This window comes from Prinia subflava, chromosome 29, assembly GCF_021018805.1.
Source record: "Prinia subflava isolate CZ2003 ecotype Zambia chromosome 29, Cam_Psub_1.2, whole genome shotgun sequence".
Lineage (NCBI taxonomy): Eukaryota > Metazoa > Chordata > Aves > Passeriformes > Cisticolidae > Prinia > Prinia subflava.
The window spans coordinates 2,379,757-2,399,389 of NC_086275.1; the positions used below are offsets into that span (position 1 = coordinate 2,379,757).

General features: G+C 55.5%; 3 protein-coding genes across 11 annotated transcripts in view; 1 reads left to right on the forward strand and 2 right to left on the reverse strand.

Annotated features, from left to right (window-relative positions):
* The first annotated feature begins 28 nt into the window (after window positions 1-28).
* GPAT4 (glycerol-3-phosphate acyltransferase 4) lies at window positions 29-9,153 on the forward strand. 2 transcript variants are annotated; one of them, XM_063420057.1, is made up of 13 exons: window positions 29-133; window positions 1,596-2,579; window positions 5,110-5,179; window positions 5,499-5,796; window positions 5,880-5,954; window positions 6,402-6,491; window positions 6,600-6,693; window positions 7,157-7,272; window positions 7,499-7,554; window positions 7,883-7,968; window positions 8,188-8,316; window positions 8,394-8,473; window positions 8,772-9,153. In XM_063420057.1, exons 2-13 carry the CDS (start codon window positions 2,415-2,417, stop codon window positions 8,878-8,880), a joined length of 1,368 nt encoding a protein of 455 aa, XP_063276127.1. In that variant the 5' UTR covers window positions 29-133; window positions 1,596-2,414; the 3' UTR covers window positions 8,881-9,153. The 2 variants fall into 2 exon arrangements, with proteins under 2 accessions (XP_063276127.1, XP_063276128.1); XM_063420058.1 differs by having other exon boundaries at window positions 54-133; window positions 1,409-2,579.
* On the reverse strand, window positions 8,771-14,920 carry NKX6-3 (NK6 homeobox 3). Its single transcript, XM_063420061.1, has 3 exons — window positions 14,538-14,920; window positions 13,336-13,505; window positions 8,771-13,261 (listed from the first exon to the last, which is right to left on the reverse strand). The coding sequence occupies exons 1-3, from the start codon at window positions 14,917-14,919 to the stop codon at window positions 13,031-13,033; spliced, it is 783 nt and encodes a 260-aa protein (XP_063276131.1). The 5' UTR covers window position 14,920; the 3' UTR covers window positions 8,771-13,030.
* Window positions 14,921-15,374: 454 nt separating this feature from the next.
* Window positions 15,375-19,633, reverse strand: part of ANK1 (ankyrin 1) — a 36,943-nt gene continuing 32,684 nt past the window's right edge. For 4 of the 8 annotated variants that reach the window (XM_063420049.1, XM_063420050.1, XM_063420048.1 and 1 more), the window contains one exon: window positions 15,375-15,711. In XM_063420049.1, the coding sequence (XP_063276119.1) occupies window positions 15,388-15,711 (324 nt within the window). In that variant the 3' untranslated portion in view covers window positions 15,375-15,387. Of the gene's footprint in view, window positions 15,712-15,735; window positions 17,976-19,633 lie in introns of those variants that run through there. The other 4 variants (XM_063420052.1, XM_063420053.1, XM_063420056.1 and 1 more) reach the window with 2 other exon arrangements.

Below are 19,633 nucleotides of genomic sequence, written 5' to 3' on the forward strand. Positions count from 1 at the left end.
CGGTCGTGCGGGCGCGGCTCCGCGGGCGGCGCGCTGACGTCACGCACGCAGCGCGGTGCGGGGGCGCGCACGCACGTGGCGGGGCGGAGCGGGGCCCGGCTGCGGCGGCGGCGGCGGCAGCAGCCAGCAGCAGGTGAGTGACCGCCCAGAACGGCCTCCGCGCCCCCTCCCGCCCCGCACGGGCCCGGCACCGCCGCTCCGCGGCGCACGGCGAGGCCGGGCCGCCCGGACACCGTTATCCCCGGGACCGCGGCCTCCCTATCGCCGTGCGGCCGCGCCGCAGTGCCCCCCGTGACGGCGCCGCCGCCCCCGCGCGCCCCCCGCCCCGCGCACACCGAGGACGAAGGTCGTCTGGAGGGCCAGGTCCCGGCCCTGCCGTGATCCGCCGCGCTCCCGGGGGACAGAGCTGAGAGCGACCCTCGCCGCCGCACCCGGTCTCGCTGCAGCCGCCCCGGCCTCGGGCGGGCCGTTACGCCGGTGTGCCGATCGGGCGGGCGGTGGTCAGGCGCTGCAGTCCCGAAACAGCGGTGCGGGCTGCGATCTCTGTGCCTGCCGGGCCCGCCCGGCTGTGCCTCAGCCCCGGGGCGGTGCCGCGGCGGGGCAGGACGGGCGGCTGCCAGGGCCGACCCTCCGGGAGCCCGCGGGCAGGACTGTGGCGCACGTGGGCTCTGCCGTGGCGGGTGACGCGGGGCAGCAGAGTCATAGCTGAGCCCCTCACAACCGCGGCTGCCGCCTCGGGGGGCCGGTCTGACCAGTTCACCAGCACGAGTCCTGGTTCCGATGGGTCACAGCTGTGGCATAATGGGCAGCTGCACGTGTGGCTGACAAGCTGCGTCTCCCAGTACACGTATATGTGTCTGTGTATATGTGTATATGCCTTTCAAGCACTAACACTATTCTTAACATCACTGGTTCAGCAGTGTTTAACCAGCAGCTGGAACATAGTGTACAGGGGAGAAAGTGGATCTTTACAGACTCTCCTTTGTCCTGTGTGCTTGTCAGGTACCTGTGAAATCCCATCCTCAGGTTGAGACTCTGTAGACTGGCAAAGGTGATGACCAGAGGGGAGTCCCCCCTGAGCAGACTCATTTTTTGTCACAAGCCACCGATGGCCCTGTGGGTGTGTGACCTTTGACTGCTCTCTGTGCCCCAGCAGGTTCTTCTTTGACTAATCATCAGCAGTAATTCTCCCCTTAGGCTCACTTCCTGTCCTGAACTGATTGTAAATCTGCCCTGTGTCACTGGAGCAGAGGAAGTGATGCCTACCCAGGAATCTGGGTACCTGGCTTCCTCAGTTCTCTTGGATGCCCCTGAAATGAGCGACATGATAAGATCTTTGTCATGAGGAAGGGTTTTCTGTCACTCCTTTCCTGTACTTGAGAACTCATTGCAGCATCCTGTGCTGTAGGTGTGGTTGTGGATGAGTCTGCTCCATCTGAGGTGCGCATGGTATAAAAATACAGGGTGAATGGCAGCAGGAGGTGATTCCCAAGTCTGTGACAGTGACAGGCAGTAGCTAGAGTATCAGTCTCAGCCTGCTGTGTCTCAGGAGCTGCTCTGAATGGTGTGACCTCAGCCCAAGTACTGCCTTCCAGGTTTCAGAGCCCACTGTCCCTGGCCTCCTGCCACACTCTCAGCGTTGACATCTCTCCGATCTGCTGACTTCAGTTGCTCTCCTTCACTGCTGCTGGTGGCATGTGAGTGCCACATCTGCCAAGAAGCCAACTTGCTGTTTGAAAGCTTTCCAGGGACACAAACTTCATTCGTGTCTGTAATGACCCTTCAGCGTGAGTGGATGCCAGGGGCCTCCAGAATTAAACTTGTTCCAGGCGTCATACAAGGACTCGTGCTGGTGCGCATGTCCTCGTGGGGAGAACAATAATAGCTCCACATACGGTAGGCTCCTTTGAGTGTCAACTCCCTCGATCTCCTCCAATGCAGGCTCAGGGATGGACTCCACCTTGTCCCTCTGAAGAGACTCTGCATGCTCTCAGCAGCCAGGAGGGGATTCTGCTGCCAGATTCTCCACAAGCTGCCCCACAGCAGGACTTGCACAGTGGCAGCCTGAGAGGGGATCCATTCCTGCAGTCGTGTTGCTGCTGTGCCCACCACCTGCCCATGGACAAACCGGTGTATGTGCACCATCTGCTCTGAGCTCTTTGGCCTGCACCGTTTGAACTCACCTGAGCTCCTGGCAGACTGTTGGCTTGTTTTCCCAAGTGTTTTCCCTGATCCTGTCTCATTCCCTCTCTCAGAGCCCCGAAAGGATGTGAACTTTGGAATGGGGTCTCTGAGCACGCTGCAGACTCGGTGCATGTGTCAGACTGTTGCTGAGTAACAGGAGGACTGGTTCATTGCTGCAAGCCGCCCTTCTGTCTGGCTGCAGGGCACCAGCCTTGCCTGGGCCCTTCACCATGTTCCTCCTGCTCCCCTTTGACAGCCTAGTGGTTAATCTCTTGGGGATTTCCATAACTGTCCTCTTCACTCTGCTTCTGGTTTTTATCATCGTGCCAGCAATTTTTGGAGTCTCCTTTGGCATCCGCAAAGTTTACATGAAGACTTTATTGAAGATTTTTCAGGTAAGTCATGTTTTCAGAATGTTCTTTGTGTTTGCAGAGGTTTGTTAAAGCGTGGTCATGATAGGAAGAGAGGCTTTCACCTAAGAAGGGCATTGTAGGTGACTGGAGTGGAAGGTTGGGCTGTGGATGTTGTGTTGCTGCCAGTTGACCTCTTCGGCTCATCTCAGCCAAATGCACTTTATGACTTCTGTTTGTGGGTTGTTTGTTCTCTGTAATTAATCTAGTAAGTCTTCAGGTAAAGCAATAGTCTAGCACGCCTTGGCAGGAGTGCAGCAGGATCTGAGGAGTAGCTTGGAGGGGTCTGTGTCCCAGGCAAGGCAGAGTGCTGTACAGCTTGATGTCAGGTGTGATGGGGAGGGACCAGGCTGCAGCCAGCAGGTTGCTCCTCTAGGACACATTTGGACGGAGCAAAAGCAGAGGTAAGGCAGGACTTCTGTGCTGCAAGCCCTGAGTGGTGTGGCCAGAACCCGGAGCTCTCAACATGCTTCTGTCCTGGAGTGTCACCTACTGAGCTATGTCTGGACCTGCCACCTTGGAGGACAACCAGCAGCCCTTGCTGACCCTCTTGGCATAGAGGCCAAGTGGAATTTTCCAGCTTGTTGTCATGCTGTTCCCTTGCCTGCCTTTGGTGGACTAATTTTATGGGCTGTCTCTGAGCCAACACCTCTTGAAGCAGTTCCTGACCAGACCAGAATTTTTTATCTATTAGGAGTAGTAGGTAAAGCTTATACCACCCTACCCTGGCAGCCCAGGTGAAAGGCAAAGTGTTTGCTAGGGAGTTTTTAGGCTCTTAAATATGGAGTTCATGCTGCTAAAGGATGTATGGTATAGCTACTGCTGTGTGAACGGGACCAATTGTCCCCAGAGTGTCCCTGTACTGGCTGGCCTGGAAGACAGCCCTGGAGTTCACAGTGTTCAGCTCTTTAAACTCTCAAGTCTTCCCAAAAGCCTGAGATATAAAATGGAAAACCCTGGGCTTTGTGAGGGGTTTCATTAACACAGATATCCAAAGACCTGACTACAAATTCACTGACTGAAGTGGGCAGAAAAAAAAGGTTTTAAATGGAACTTCTCACAATGTTTTCAGTTTTTTCCCCCTTCTTTCAGGAACATTTACTTTCAACACTTATATTGGTGTTTAAAACTATTTTTCTGAAAAGACTGGGAAGTCTGTTTCAGCTTTTATTAAAGAATCTTCATGGTGGAATAGAGGAGCACTCATATACAACTGGTCACTGATTTGGTGGAAAATTCACTCATTAAGTTTCACCATTCAGAATTGTGTTTTGGAGGGCTATTATTTACTCAAAATATTTTCCCAGCACTCAAAGCTAATGTTGGGAAGCCAGAGGGGCAGCGCATGGGAGTGTAGCAGAGTCTGGAAGCTTGTGGGACACAGCCTGAGCTGCAAGGCCTGGCTGGCAGCAGCACATCTGTGTTGGTGGGGAGGGAGGGCACCTGCCTGGTGCCTCTCAGGTGAGAATCTGGATTTGCTGCTGCTGCAGTCAGGATGAGATGTGTTGGGCTTGCAAGCACTGCCTTCTCCATAGGCTGTTTAGCTCCTGCGAGGTCAGAGCTCCTCTTCTGACTTCTGAGGTAGCAGTATCTAGGCAATCTTCTGCAGTCCTGGAGTTGTAGCTGCTGGCAGAGGCAGCTGCAAGGTGAGCGGGACACTCCATGTGCAGTCAGCATTCCCTCATTGCTGCCTCCTGATCTGTTGCTGGTATGGGCTGAGATCGGGATGCCAGAGTTCCCAGTAACTTCTCCTCTTCACAGATAAGCATGTTGTACACAAGTTCTCCTCCTTCAGAAGTTTGGCCTTCCAGACCTATATGAATCACAGGCTGTGAAGGTTATTTGTAGGGCAGGCGGGAAAACTGCACAGAAATACAGCCTGCAGTTTGTGCTGGTGCCCTTGAAAATTAGCTGAGAGAACAAGTAGTCCTGGCACAGGATTTGGCAACCAGCTGTCTGAGGGTGCTTGCTGCTGCTGTTTTGGGCAGATTGCTGAGCTGAGAAGCAGCAGCAGCCATTAGCTGAATCAGAGGGGCAAGGATCCCATCCCATCCCATCCCATCATCAGCCTGATGTTTTCAGCAGCAACCTGAAAATACAGTCTCCACTTTGAATTTAGAAGAAACAAGGGTTGAAAAGTAGCCTGGCCAGCTTCCTACACTGTGGTGCAGACACCTCAGCAGGATGCACAGCTCAGCCAGAAGCTGTGCAGTGGCAACCACGTGCAAAGTGCAGCAGAGCTGAGATGCCATGGAAGCTGCAGAAAATCTTACTGTGCCATCTCACCACTGAGCACTTTTCTTCCCTCTGGCACTCCCTGTTCCCAGGCCAGTCTCTGCTTCCACCTCAGTTCAGTTGGGTTCATCACTCATTCTTTCAGTTCTGTATGGAAGCCTCCTGCTTCAGCCCCATCTTCTCCCCTGAACTATGGTCCTTCCTGAAAGTCAGCTTTTAAATGGGCAGTAGTGTGGAGCTATAGGCCTTGCAAATTTTGGTTGTCCTGTCTGTCTTGCAGTGGGCAACACTGAGAATAGAGCGTGGTGCCAAGGAGAAGAACCATCCGTTGTACAAGCCCTATGTCAATGGTGAGATCCTGCCCTGCATGGGATTCAAAATTCTTTTGGGGAGGTGGGGTAGATATGGTGTCTCTGAGCAGCTGAGGTCTGCTGGGAAGACTTTTCCATGTAGGAGGGAGTTCTAGAGAGCTCTGTTTCATGAGGAAGGGCAGGGAAGCACCCCAGGAGTGCCTAATTTCTAGATAGTGGGGAGGACTGGTTTATGCCTGTCTGGACTGGAGAAAGGAAGGGGACCCTGAGGGGGGCAGGTGAGGAAGGGCTTTGGCTTTTGTCTCTCTTTGAGCAGGCAAGTCACACTTTGCCCAGAGCTGTCTATGGTGTGCTGCAGGTATCATTGCAAAGGAGCCAACCTCACTGGAGGAGGAGATCAAGGAGATCCGCCGGAGTGGCAGTGGCAAAGCCCTGGACACCCCTGAGTTTGAGCTCTCAGATATCTTCTATTTCTGCCGCAAAGGCATCGAGACCATCATGGATGATGAGGTGACCAAGAGGTTCTCAGCTGAAGAGCTGGAGTCCTGGAACCTGCTCAGCAGGACCAACTACAACTTCCAGTACATCAGCCTGCGCCTCACTGTGCTCTGGGGACTTGGTGTGCTCATCCGCTACTGCTTCCTTCTGCCCCTCAGGTGAGTGCTGGTGCAGGGACCTGCCTGCCAAGAAGGTGCTGGTGGCCTGGTTTTGCTAGCATGGAGTTTCCCTCTTTCTGCAGGATAGCCCTGGCATTTACTGGCATCAGCTTGTTGGTGACTGGTACCACAGTAGTGGGATATTTGCCAAATGGAAGGTGAGTTCATCTTCGAGGGAGGAGCAGATGGGGAGGACTCCATGCAGTTTGAGACATGGTAATCCTGAAATGTCCCTGCAAAGCTTTCTGTTCTACCACCTGCAGACACAGCAGGTGGTCCTGGCAACTGGGGTCTTTCTGGAACAGACACCCTGTAGTTTTCAACAAAGGGCCTAGATGTGAGCACTAAGCCGGTGGCAGAGTGCTCAGCCCTGGCCTCTGAAAGGAGTAATAACAGAAAAGAGCAAAGGCCAAAATTTTACTCTCATGAGTTAAGAATCAGTGATCATAAGCTGATGGCATAGCTCAGTACATGCTGTGTTTTTATAGCAGAGATATTAAGGCTTGGCTGTATTGCACAGCCTGGGGCACCTGGGCTGAGTGGCACTGTTACAGGGGATAGATACTGCAGGACTGGGGAGTGATGATCTCTGTCCTGGGCTGCAGGTGTAAGGACTTCCTGAGCAAACACGTCCACCTGATGTGTTACCGGATCTGTGTGCGTGCCCTCACAGCCATCATTACCTACCACGACCGGTAAGGCCTGCCTGCTCCAGGCTGCCCCTGCCCACGAGGTGCTTCATGCCAGGCATTACGGAGGTCTCATGCTTCCTTTTTCTTCACTTCTACCTTTGTTTTGTTTAGAGAAAACAGACCCCGGAATGGAGGCATCTGTGTGGCAAATCACACCTCCCCCATTGATGTGATCATCCTGGCCAGCGATGGCTACTATGCCATGGTAAGGCACCAGCTCTGCCTGCCTGGGCCTGGCCGCCTGCATGGAGGGAGCAGCAAGTTTGTTATGGGGCAGGAAGTAGGCAGCAAGAGTCCTTCGAGCATGTAGAACTACTTTTCCCTGCATGACATGGCAGGGCGCTGTCAGACTGTTGTGCATGGCGTTTCTGCAAGCTCAGCCTGGAACTCAAAGCACCAGGGGTCTGTGGGCACAGCTTTGCAAGAAGAGCTCTATGCTTAGCTGTTGCTGGAAGAGCAAAGTGCTTCCTCAGCTGGACCATCTGCAGTGGGGAAAGCTCTTGGGGTTTGCTGTATCTGCTTTTTCAAGTCAGTGCCTGGGACTTTTCCTCTTATCCTTCCCAGGGTAGGGGTAGGAAGATTAACCTCATTTGGCTGTGAAACTGGGCACTGCCTTGATTTTCTTGTGTGCCTAGATCTTGTAACTTGTGTCTTCTTACCCTGTTCAGGTGGGTCAGATCCATGGAGGACTCATGGGTGTGATACAGAGAGCCATGGTGAAAGCTTGTCCCCATGTCTGGTTCGAACGCTCTGAGGTCAAAGATCGTCACCTCGTGGCCAGAAGGTGTGACAGTCACTGCCTGCAGGGGTGGGTCTGAAGGGGGGGAGGGAGAGGGCTTCTGGCCTCCCTTGGATGAGGACACTGCATGGCCTTGTAAGTGCTGGGACATTGTGTCCCTGTTGTTGACACCCTGATGGTCCCTGGTGACTGCAGGTTAAGGACTAGTGCTGTGTGGATTGCTACTGAAGGCGTCTGCTATTCTGCTAATTTTTGACACTCTTCTGTTTAGGCTTACAGAACATGTCCAGGACAAAAGCAAACTGCCCATTCTTATTTTTCCAGAAGGTGAGTGCAACAAGGCCAAAGAAGCACCAAGTGGAGAGGGTACCTTGAGATAGCACCACATCTCTGTTCTTTTCCTTCTTACACAGCCAAGGGCTTGAGAACCTCCACTGAGACAGAAGGGACATTTTGTCTTTAGAGCTGAGTGAACCCAGAATGCAGGAGTCACTCATGATGTCCCAGTGACCCATTCTGTGCACACAGAGAACAGGGCTTGGACTGAGAGTTAGAGGAGAGTTGCTGGGTTCCTGTGGCCCTGCCCTTAAGCCTGTAGCTTAGACTTCTGAACTGCTTTGCAGAGGAAAGTTAAGACTGTGCTTGCCTCTTACAGGAACATGCATCAACAACACATCTGTGATGATGTTCAAAAAGGGGAGCTTTGAAATTGGAGCCACAGTTTACCCTGTAGCCATCAAGGTATGACAAGGCAACATTTTTAGGGCACAAGTCTGTCTGTCCCTCTGTATCTCTGTCTTGGCAGCCCAGTCCAGCCTGGTCTGAGGGCACAGGAAAGCTGAGATCATTCCATATAGTGCTCTGGGAGAGCTGAGCTGTAGCTCAGTTTGGGGTGGAAGTTGGAGCGTCAGAGAGGGTTCAGCCACTGCCTGACTTCTATGAACTCTTCTGCCTTTATAGTACGACCCACAGTTTGGAGATGCCTTTTGGAACAGCAGCAAATATGGCATGGTGACCTACCTCCTCAGGATGATGACCAGCTGGGCCATTGTCTGCAGTGTCTGGTACTTGCCCCCAATGACCAGACAGGTAAGGTGAACCCAGCCTATCTGATTGCTTTCCTATTTGGCCCTTTGCTCCTGCTGAACAGTTTTACTTTGCCACAGCCTGAAGAGGACGCAGTGCAGTTTGCCAATCGAGTGAAGTCAGCCATTGCCAGGCAGGGGGGCCTTGTGGATCTGCTCTGGTGAGTCCAAGAAGGCTTTTCTCTTCCTTGTGCCAGAGTTCCTTGTTCTTGGTCCTGGCATCTTCTCATGGGCTGTAGAGCTCCATTTGTTTCTTGCTTAGGGTAGAGCAGCCCTCTGGAGGAATGTTCTTCTGTAGTAGGGACCAAAAACTTTGCTTCTTCTATATGCTGGGCATCAGGGCTTTATTCTGTGATTGTAGCTTGCATTGGGATGCCCTGGGTTTGATTTGTCTCTACTCATCAAGTAGAAACTGCAGGCTGCCTGCCTGCAGGCTCTCTGATATGACTCTCTCCCCAGGGATGGAGGGCTGAAAAGGGAGAAGGTGAAAGACGCGTTCAAAGAGGAGCAACAGAAGCTCTACAGCAAAATGATTGTAGGCAGCCATGAAGACCGGAGCCGCTCCTGAGTCTGCTGCCTCTAGCACTGCCACTAGGGCTGGCCACAGCCCCCTGCCTCCAGCACCGACCAGGGCTTGTCTGGAGCAACTCTGAACCTTTGGACTTGGGCTATTCCAGAGCTGCTTGGACTCGCTCTTTCGTCCTCTGGCTGTTGTTTCCCGGAGCCACTATTGCTGCCCGGAGTCTCTAGGCCTTTGGCAGCTCATGGCAAAGATGCCTTCTTGTTACTGTTACAGTGAAGCCCCTTGCAGGGGCACTATTAAATGAAACTCTTATGGTGTCATGTGCTTCCATCTGGTGTGTCCAGCCCCAGGGAAGGACTGGTGTGACGTGCATGTGTGTCAGTCACAAGTCTCCCACAGCACAAAAGCTGGTGAGCTGTGCTGAAACTGGCTGCCTTGACAACCAAGGGAATTCTCATGAGCCTGCGCCCCTCGTGTGTGAGGCCTTAAACCCCTTAGGAGCAGATTGTGGCCTCTCAGGCCATTTCCAGATCCACTTCCAGGAGAAATCTTTTTCTTTTGCATCTCAACCCAGACTGTTGCTTTTAGAATGTCTGAGTAACAGCCTCTTTGCTACTCCTGGTGCAGCAAGGATCATACTCCTTGGAAACCTCCCTCTGTCCACTGGTGCTGTGGGATGCCAGGTGTCACTGGAGTGGCAGGTGGGGCTCCTGAGGAATCTGTACATGCTATAGTGGGAGCTTAGGGTGTGTAGGAGAGCCCAAGACTTCATGGCTAAGGCAGCAAACCCCTTTTCAAATGTCTCCTGAGGGAAACAGTGGCGTCTGACCTTGTCATGCACACACAAGAATAGTATCAACTTGTTGCAAGAAAACTGAAACCTGGTGCTGGAGGTGGTGCCCCTTTCTGTTCTGCAAGTCAATCATTCAGTAAAACAACTTGCATTTGAGCATTTGTCCCATTTACGTTCCCGTTTTCCTTATATTCCTACAAACTTGATCACTTAGACTAGGTTCTCTGCTCTTACAACCAAGAGCTTTTCACTGCTAACCTGCTGAAGCTTGCTTACATTTTCTAGTGCTCTGGAGAAGGCAGTTACCTAAGTGCCTCCTTTGTACCTCAAGTGTTGTTTGTTGGGGAGGGCATCTGCTATGTCAGGTGAGGACAGCTGTTCTGTGTAAGTGGCCTTAAATCTGAATTTTCCTGCACTTTTCTTGTTGTTGTTTGCCTGATGGAACTTTGCTGCTCTGGCTGCAAGCTCAAGGGCCATTTGGATGAAGAGCTCTGCAGCACACAGTGGTCTGGCGAGCCCTGGAGGGAGCCACAGCGAGCCGTGGGTTGCCGAGGCAGTGCCGTTCTCGCTGGCTACTGTGGATGGCCCTTCCCTGTGTGCAGAGCTGCAGCTGGGGACACAACTGCTAGGGACATGGACATTGCTGCCTGCTGAGCACTGGGTCTCCAGGCTCTCCACTTCTCCCCATTCAGCAGCTGCTCTTGAGCCCTGCCAAGGGCTGTGGCCCCAGAGCTCTCCTCTCTGGGGGTGGGACGGACATTCCCTTCAGGCACTGCTGAAGAGCTCCCCCACACTTTTGCCATGTCCTCAGATGCTTGGACCCAGCTGCAGGTGCCCTCAAGTCTGCCTGCAACTGGGTCCCCTGCCTGGGGACCATCCCCAGCAGCTTTCAGGATGCCTCACAGCAGGCAAGGAGCTGGCAGGACAGGTTAGGAGGCATACATCCATCTTTCCTTGGCTCTCCCACCCCATGCCCCCAGTCAATATGTCTCTCTCCGATGAGAAAGTTAATAAATTTAGCTCTAGATTAAAAGTATCGATCATTTCATTTGTAAGCGATAAATAACCGGGGGGGAGCACTGGGCGGCCCATGGGGTAGGGGCTGCTGGCTCTGGCTGCAGCAGCCGTGCACCCCACTGGGGCCAGGAGTCCTCATATGCATTCTGCCCGGATGCTGGCATTGATTTGCTATTAGTCTCCACGCACCACCCAGTAGCACATCATTCCTGGAGCTGCTATTAATGGCCTTTTGATAAATAATCACTTGTAAGTCAATAAATTTTTATTAAACAGTGTGGCGCTTTGATTTATGAAAATCCGACGGGGTTTGTCTGGGAGAAAAGGGATGCAGAATTGAAGTGGGGCTGCTATCCATCTGCCTGCCAGGCTGGTCTGCCGGTGCTCACAGCCCCAGCGCAGCTGGCTCCCAGCTCTGTCCGTGCAGCCTGAACCTGCCTGGCACCAGGCACGGGGTGGGCAGAGCTAGTGCTCACTGCTGACTGATCCTGTCGAGATCCCAGCCCTGATGGGGCACCACTCTGCTGCAGCAGCGAGTGGCCAGTGGGAAGGCAGGAGCCACAGTGAGCAACACAGGGAGGAGAGGGAGTCAGTCCTGGCTACCAGGCTGGGGCCCTGCATGGATCAGCACTGCTTGGGGCCCTGTCTCAATGTGGGGATGCATGGGGCAGCCAGGCTGCAGCAGCCATTTGTCACTCTCCCTGGCTATAGCAGGCCCTTTGCCACCTGCTTTATTTGTCTCCCAGCCCTGACGTGGCATCAGACAGGTGTTAAACTACTTAATCACTTTAAAATTGTTTTAATTTTCTGTTTTGTATTGATCTCCACAGCACCAATTAATCAGCTCACTGGACCAGGCAGTTAGTACATTAAAAATTGTCAGCCAAGCTGGGCAGCTTAGAAAATGTTAAAAAAATATCCCACCAGCAGCCCTTCACTTCTCCCACCATGTGGGAGCTGCTCCCGCTGGGCGCTGGCTCTGTCCACAGACAGTGATGTGTCTCTTCTGGCCCTGCCATCAGCCCCGTGTGCTGTGCTTCCATGGGACCTGCCATCCTGGCCCAGCACCTGTCCCATGGAGGAAGGGAAGGGGCTGCATGGCCGAGGGGGGAGCATTACAATCCCCATGCTCACTGCAGGGGCTGGACAGGGACCTATGTGGGGACAGTAGTCCCCTAAGTGCTGGAAAAGTGGCACTGAGCAGTCAGGTCTCCTTGCAAAGTGCCCACAGCCCAGTGAGAGACTGGAGAGGGCTTTAAGCCAAGTGTGGGCCTTGGCAGGTTGCAGTGATGATCTGCAGCCCCACACAAGGCTCGTGCTCAGGGCCACTGTCATTCAGGAGCTTCAGCTACCCCAGGCATGGACTCAGGCACCAGCCCATTGCAGGTACTGCCTGCAGCTGCAGGGAAGAGCATCCCTTCACCAGCCCCATTCCTACCCCTTCTGTGCCTGTGCCATGCTGCTAATCAGTGCCTGATAGGCTGGCAGCACCTTATCTGTTATCGATTTCCTTGCAAGACACAGCTCACGTATTTGCTCACACCTGGCTGGCACTTAGTTGGCTCTTGGCTGAACAACTGCCAAGCTTGCCTGGCCTTCAGTGCTGTGCCTGTGCCAGCTGGAGCTCCTGTGGCGCCCTAAGCAGGTAAGGACAGCTGGCCCTGCACAGCACCCACAGCTGGCATGCCACTGGTGAGCCATGGGGAGCCAGAACAGGGGGTGTGCAGACCCACGTGCACACACACATCTGTATGCACTGCTCCCATTGCACAGGGGTGCGGCACAGAGCAGGGGGGACCCAACAGGTTGGCAAGCAAACACACAGAGGCTATTGATGCCACATCAATCCTGCAGCCCCGACAGGTGAATGGGCTCTCACTCACACTGTTAAGATAAATGATATTTATTTGCTGCTAAGAGCTTCCAATAAGAGGCCCCAATGAGTGACTTTTGAACCAGCAGCTCCTGCTGCTGGTACATGCCCAAACCAGAGAAAACCCTGGGAAAATCTCCAGGGCACTTCCTGCCCCACATGCAGGACCACAGCATGGACCCTTCCCCTGCTTGGCATGAAGACCCTGCCCCATACATCCTATCCCCAACCCTTCTCTGGCCCAGCGTCACAGCGCCACCCTCAGCCACATGCCCACGAAACAAGTGCTGGGACTTGACTGGGACCTTTATTTCATCAATGCCGATAACACGGCTGCACCTGACACTAACATGAGTGCTGCTCCCAGCCCTGCAAGCCATGCTCCCCCTCCAGCTGTCAGCCACCCCATCCCAACATCCAGGCACCTGCAAGTGACGGGTGTCACCCCCCCAGCAGGGTGCAGGTGGCTGGGCCAGTCGCCCCCCCACGCAGAGGGGCAGCTGTGCTGGAGCTCAGCCGCTGTGCGTGCCCAAGCCCAGCATTGAGAAGGCCGCACGGTGCTTCCTCAGCAGCAGCCGGATCTTCTCGTCATCCGAGTCTGGGTCCAGGGGCTTGTTGTACTCATCGTCCTCGGTCTCAGAGGCCGCCCGCTCTCCGCCAGAGCCCCCCGCCCGCTGCGAGGATGAGGAGGGCTCCAGGGCACTCTTCTTCCTCCATTTGGTCCGTCGGTTCTGGAACCAGACCTGTTGCCCCATGGGCGCAGCTCAGTTAGCAGCCAACACGCTGTGCACCCCATGCCACACAGGGACCAACTCACCTTCACCTGAGACTCAGTCATGCCAAGAGAATAGGCCAGCCGTGCTCTTTCCGGACCCGCCAGGTACTTGGTCTGCTCAAAAGTCTTCTCCAGAGCAAAGATCTGGTGTCCCGTGAAGGTTGGGCGTGTGTGCTTCTTCTTGTGGATGCTGTCAGCCAAGTGAGCAGGGGCTACAGGACAGGAACACAGAAGTGGGTGAGCTCTTGGCAGCCCATGATTCTGGACAGCTCTCCCCTTATCCATACTCACCAGCCCTCAGTGACTGAAGAGTCCCTCCATACCTGCTACCCTCCAAATTTAAACTGTATTCCTGCGTCAGGGCTTCAGCCCCATCCCAGGAGGGCTGAGGTGCCCATTGTGCAGGTCCCACAGAGCCAGAGCCAGGCTAGGCAAGGACAGTGTCCTGAGCAAGGACAGTGCTAGGTGGTTGTGGTGAGAGGGTAAGGGTCACTATCAGCAGTGCTTGACCTCAGAGGCACGCAGCGCTGGCAACACTATGCCCCCATGCCCCACACCTTGCAGGATGCATGACAGAAGACAGGCATAGCTGGTCATTGGCTCATAGCTGTGCCAGCAGCAGATGGACAAACTGCTCAACCTGTCTGCTCCAAAATCATCACCTGCAAAGGGTTGAAGGGGACCAGAGCTGCAAGTTCTGAGCAGCTGCATCCTGCCTCCTGGGCCTTCCCATGGGACAGTGGATGCACCCATGGCCCCTACCCTCTGAAACAGCAGTAACATGTTCTGCAATTCCCCTGACAGCTCTCCATCAGGAGGGCACTGCTGCCAGCCTGGGGCTGGCCATCCTGCCTGTATCTGCCATGAACTAAACCAGGCACTGACCCCCAGTGAGGCTGTCTGAGAGACAGGGAGATCTTGTGAGTCAGAGGACTCTGCCCGTCCTTGCCAGCTGTGGCTGCCTGGGGGCAAAGAATATCGTATCTATCATTAGAGCTGCTCCTGCCCTTGCGGCAAAAGTTGTGTGACAGTTTGAGGTCCAGCAACTCTGGCACTGAGGTCTTTCCCACTGTCCTGGGTCAGCCTGCTGGACAACCAGCTGTGCCTCGTGCAGGGCGATGGAGAAGACACAGCCTGCCCCATGCCCTTGCCCTAGTGCCGATGGGTCAAGACTCCGCAAAGTGCCCGTCACCTGCGGCACCCAACCACCCACCATCGAGCCGCCCCGAGCCCACGGTACTTACTGCCGCCGCACTGCCGGCCGCCCCGCCACTCCGGGGCCGCCTCCGCCCAGCAGCTCCGTCCCCGCGGCAGGTAATCGCCACCAGCCTTGGGGAGGGCTCCCACCTGGGGCCCGTAATAGACGCCCGGGGAACTCAGTCCGTTAAATCCGCCCGCGTGGGGGTAGCCAGGGAGGAGACCGCTGTTCGGTGTCGCCGCTGGCCGGCCGAGGATGTCGGAGATGCCGTGGGGGGTGCCAGCCGCCAGCTGGGCACCCAGTCCTGGGGGTCCCAGCTTGTAGAAGGAGCTCTGCACTGAGTACTGGCAAACAGGCGCCTTGGCCTCGGGGAAGGGGCCCAGCGAGGGGCCGTTGAGCAGAAAGGTGCCTGGCAGGTTGGCATCCATGGCTCTAGCACGGAGGCGGCCCTCAAAGCCCGGAACCCCGGAGGTGCGATGACTGGCCCATTACCAATGGCCTGGGGGCTACAGAGCCCCAGAGTCCGCCCCGGCCCGTGGGCTCCTGGCCGGCACTGGGATCCCGGCGGGGTCCGGGCCCGCGGGCAACCCGGGAAGCGCCCGGTGACCTCGCAGCGCCTCCGGCCCCGGACCCTCAACTTGGGCTTGGGCAGCGCCAACACTTCTCTGATAAAGACGAGGGCAATTAGAATAACGCGCTCCCATTGGCCGGCGATCTGCGCGCCCCGCGCTTATTGGCCAGACCTCGGCGGCCGCCGTCGCCATTGGCTGCGCCTCAGCGGCAGCGAGCGATTGGCCCGGCCAGACAAATTGCGCTTTGAACACCGGCGGCGGGAGGGACGGGACAGGACAGACAGGACAGGACAGACAGACAGACTAGAACAGAATAGAATAGAACTAGGGTCGGAGCGCGGGGCGGCGCGGACGCTGGACAGCGCCGGGCGGGCCGGTGCTCTCGGCGGGGCCTCTCGGGCAGGGACTCAGCGGCGCCGCTGCCCCCGGGACAGCCCCCGCAGCGGTGGCGGTACCAGCGGCACCGGCTGCACGGACGCTCCCTCCGCCGCCCACCCCGGGGAGGCCCCCGCAGCCCGTCGAGGGTGTGCACGTTCCGCTCCTTTCAATTCCCCCAGGAACGGCAGAGCACAAGGAGACGCTGCTCCCACGGCCTCCCCCTCTCGCCCGGCAAGAGGAGACCCGCCCCGCGGTCTCCATCTTCCCCACCTTTGGAAAAGCAGAGACGAGACACTGTGTTGATTTATTTATTAATTCATAATCTGATAGCTGGTGTACAGGGAAATGATTTATACATCAGGGCCTAAGACAGGGAGATCCAAAAGGCTTCTTTCCATAACAATTAAAAAAAATAAAAGTAATTTTTAAAATCTCTAAAAAGCTTCTAGTGTGCAGACTGCAGCATTCTCTAGGCTCAATGTTGGGTGCAGCCTCCCCCTACCAGCCCTACAAGCAATCTGAGCGCAAAGCAATGTCACTGCAGGTGCCTGGCACGGTTGCAGCACAGCACATTCCCTATGGCATACACAAGGCCAAAGCACTGGACCCACACACAACTCTAGGGTGATGCTACGGAGTCAGCTGTTGCAGTGGGTCTAGGGAGGTTATTGTACGCAGCAAGGGTGATGGATAAAGAGTCTGTGCCTATATGGCTCAACTTTGGGGTGGGGAGGGGACTGCTTTGCTCTCCAAGGCTAAGCTGGGTCAGTTGCTTTGCTGCAGCGAGGCTTCTTCTCAGCTGCAGGGCAGCCAGGGGCTCTCCAGCAGATGTGCACCCACTGAAAGGCAGGGCTGCCCTGCCAAGGCCACCATCACATGGCCTGAAGCTGGAGGTGCGCTTGTTCTGCACCTGGCCACAGAGACCAAACTTGGACTCTGCAAAGGAGATCCATGGCCACTTAAGGAGAAAGAGCAGGGGGTCCCCACATCACTGTGCTACAAAGACCAGGTCCTCACATCAGTTAGGTAAGGGACAGGGTCGGGGACCTGGGACCAAGTGCCACTACCTGCATCCTGTGCTCCTGGGGTCCAGTATTACAACAGGTTCAATCTACTGCTGACTCTGAGCTGCCTGGGCAGCTCTGCCCAGCGCTGCTCTCCTGCAGGAGCAGCCGGTCTGAGGCTGCCCCAGCCCACACGGCTCAGGCTGCTGCCACAGCAGATTCCACCTGGATAAAATGCAGCGACTGCGGCAGCAGCCCCCATGTCTCCAGGATCGGTTCCAGGGGGGTGAGTATGCAGGGCTATAACCCCCCTTGCAGGGAGGCCAAGGTCCCTGCAAAGCCCTTGCCTGGGATGCCTATTGCACAGCTGTTGGCTATTGCTAGTTCATCCTGGCTCATCTCCTGAGCAGATATTGTGCTGAGTAGAGCTAGGCACAACCCCATGTGTGGCACAAGCACCCCCTGCTCTCTCTCACTGCACATCTTCCCTAGGCCCCAAGCACCTCAACGCAGGCCTACAGCTTCAACCCAGCTGGAGCCAACACAGTCTGGGGCCGGACCATGGGACTGCACCTCTAGTCCTTCCTCTTCAGGCCAGGAAGGGGCCAGGCTCAGGCAGAGGGGCACAGGACAGGGGCGGGCTGTTGCCCTCCGACTCCTCTAGCCTTCCTGCTCTGTTCACCAGAGCTGCTCACATATTCCAAAAGCGTTGCCCATCCTGCAGCCTGAAGAGGTATTTGAGAGCAGAGCTGTTAGTGCTTTGTACATACTGCTAGAGTGTCCCTAGGGGTTTGCATAGTATTTATTGGTTCATATACACAAGGCTGATTGCTGTACAGTTTACACTTTCAACATAAGCAACGAGCTCAGTGCTCAGCCCAGAGCTCTACCCTGGCGGGAGACTTTGTACTTGCTGGGGAGAGGAAGGGCAGTCCTGCACCAGCCCCTCTGCCCAGGGCAGCTGTGCTCCCTGCAGCCCCCCCTTGTACCCTCTGGCCACTGCTGCTGCCCTCCCCAAAACCCAACACTCACAGGGAGGGATGAGAAGCAAGTCCAGCAGAGGCAGCACAGGCATTTGCAGGGGGGCCAAGCACCTCTCCTTCCGTGGTGAGCAGCGCCAGGCTGTCCCAGCTTTCCACTTGCAGCTGGAGCACAGACGTGGGGATGCATCTACACACACAGTGACACGGAGGTGGAATCTCTTCACCTCTCATTTTCTTCTACTGCAGCTTTTGCCTCCCAAAGGAGCTGAGAGCATGCCCCTGGTGTGTGGTGCTGTCTCTGGGCTCCTGGCAGCAGCGGGGCAGGGATGGAGGCCCCTCGTCAGTTTGAAGTACTGTAGCTCATGCGTCTTGCAGTCAGTCAGTCATGCGGATAGGACGGTAAGTATGTCTCATACAGAAATCATGCCATTAGCCTATAGAAACATGTACAGCCAGCCCTGCTCCCCTCCACTCTCTGCTCTCCTCTCTTCTCAGGTATGTGTCAGAACGTGTGTGAAATTCAGTGGTTTGGTGTTGAGGTGTGATCCTGGAGAGACACCGAGAGACACTGTGTTATGGGGTTACCAAGCATTCATGGTGGTACATCCAGGACAAATGTTGGGGGCAGTCAGGTACATGCCTGGGAAGTCCCTTCTGTACACTGTGCTTGTCCCACATGCACCCATCCTGCCAAGCGACCATAAGACAAGTTTTGGGGGGTGTCAGAAAGACAGTAACAGAGCACCACTAAGTGGCAGGCCCGGGACTAGGAGCAATGACATCAATGGTATTGATGTATTGATGGTGCTGCCCCACCTGCCGAGAGCAGCAAGCAGCACTTGAGCTGCACAAACTGCAATGTGGCACAGGGAAGGAGCTGGGACAGCTGCTCTAGGTTCTGGGATGGAGGACACCAGCATTGAGCCCCCACCTCAGCTAGGTGACTGACTGCATCCCACTCTGCCAGCAGTGAGAAAGGCCTTCCCCAGTGCACACCCTGTGCCACTTTCACACAATGGAAAATTGCAAAAGCAAAGCAACAGGAACAGTGCCCCAGAGACAAGCAGAGCCAGGGACTGTCTGGGGAGTGGGGCAGGCAGAGGGGGAACAGAGTCTGCATGACCACTTGCCCACAAGCATAAGTCTCTTGACTTTCATACACCCACAGAGAGCTCACTAACAGAGTGGAGAGAGAAGGGAGAGGGAGGACAGAGCGAGTCATGCATGTACAGCAAAGGCCAGAGGACCAATGGCCCCTGCTCATCAGCCTCCTACCAGGGGGCAGTGCCGGGCAGCTGTGGAGCACACATGCAACGCCTTCCCCCAGTGCTGCATTGCCAGACCAGCAGTGACTGTGCAGAGTAAAATGATGCAGCAAGGCTCAAGTGTGCTATGCCAAGCACCCTGCCTTCAACCTGGTCTAGTCCCACTCTACAGGGAAGGCAGGGGGATCAGGAAATGCACAAGACTTAGGAGGTCATTCTGAGCTCAGTGGGGATCAATGAAGAAATGTCCTAGGTCAAAGACTGTTGTCAGCCCCTACAAGTGTCACGTTACTGCACCCACCACTCCTGCATCCCTACTGCTCCAACATTCCTCAGCAGCACCCTGCAAAGGCCTGCCCCCATCTTGGCTTCAGCAGACCTCAACACTTTCCTCTCCATGGTTGGCAGATGCAGCAGCTGCATCTCCCAGAACAGTGCTGTGGGCAGAGGCAGTAGGCCAGAGTCCCACAGAACTGGGGCACCCTTCATCTCACCCACAGCTCTGCCAGTGCCCAGCTGTGCCCCTTGGGAAGGGGGACTCCAAGGCACCAGGGCTCCAAGGGCTGGTCTCATCTGCCACAGGGCTGCACAGTTAGTGCTCATGTATGAAAGGAGTAGTTCCACTAAGACTCCATGCAAATGCAGTCTAGTCCCCAGAGTGGCTTTGGACAAAGACCATCTCTCTGTCTGTAGCCCAGCATAACCAGGAGTAACATCTCTGTGACCCTGTCACTGGGGACCATCACCCCGAGCACCCAGGATGCTGTCACTGCAGTAGCAGCTCTTGGCACTGCAGCTGCAGTGAGGTGCTGTGCACACAGCTGGCTGCAGCATTGCTGCAGACCAGGGCACCCTGTGCCCACAGCAGCCAGGAGCAGGTTATCAGCAGGTAACACTGCTGCCCACCCTCAAGTCTTTTGCTGCAGCACAGCAAACCCTC

Excerpts from the sequence above, each read along its gene's own strand:
- NKX6-3 (XM_063420061.1), bottom strand. The coding sequence starts at position 14,919 with ATGGATGCCAACCTGCCAGGCACCTTTCTGCTCAACGGCCCCTCGCTG. Across the intron at positions 13,506-14,537 it reads CGGCCGGCAGTGCGGCGGCA|CCCCTGCTCACTTGGCTGAC; the intron begins GTAAGTACCGTG and ends CCTGTCCTGTAG. Across the intron at positions 13,262-13,335 it reads TGACTGAGTCTCAGGTGAAG|GTCTGGTTCCAGAACCGACG; the intron begins GTGAGTTGGTCC and ends ATGGGGCAACAG.
- GPAT4 (XM_063420057.1), top strand. The coding sequence starts at position 2,415 with ATGTTCCTCCTGCTCCCCTTTGACAGCCTAGTGGTTAATCTCTTGGGG. Across the intron at positions 5,797-5,879 it reads TGCTTCCTTCTGCCCCTCAG|GATAGCCCTGGCATTTACTG; the intron begins GTGAGTGCTGGT and ends CTCTTTCTGCAG. Across the intron at positions 6,492-6,599 it reads ATCATTACCTACCACGACCG|AGAAAACAGACCCCGGAATG; the intron begins GTAAGGCCTGCC and ends TGTTTTGTTTAG.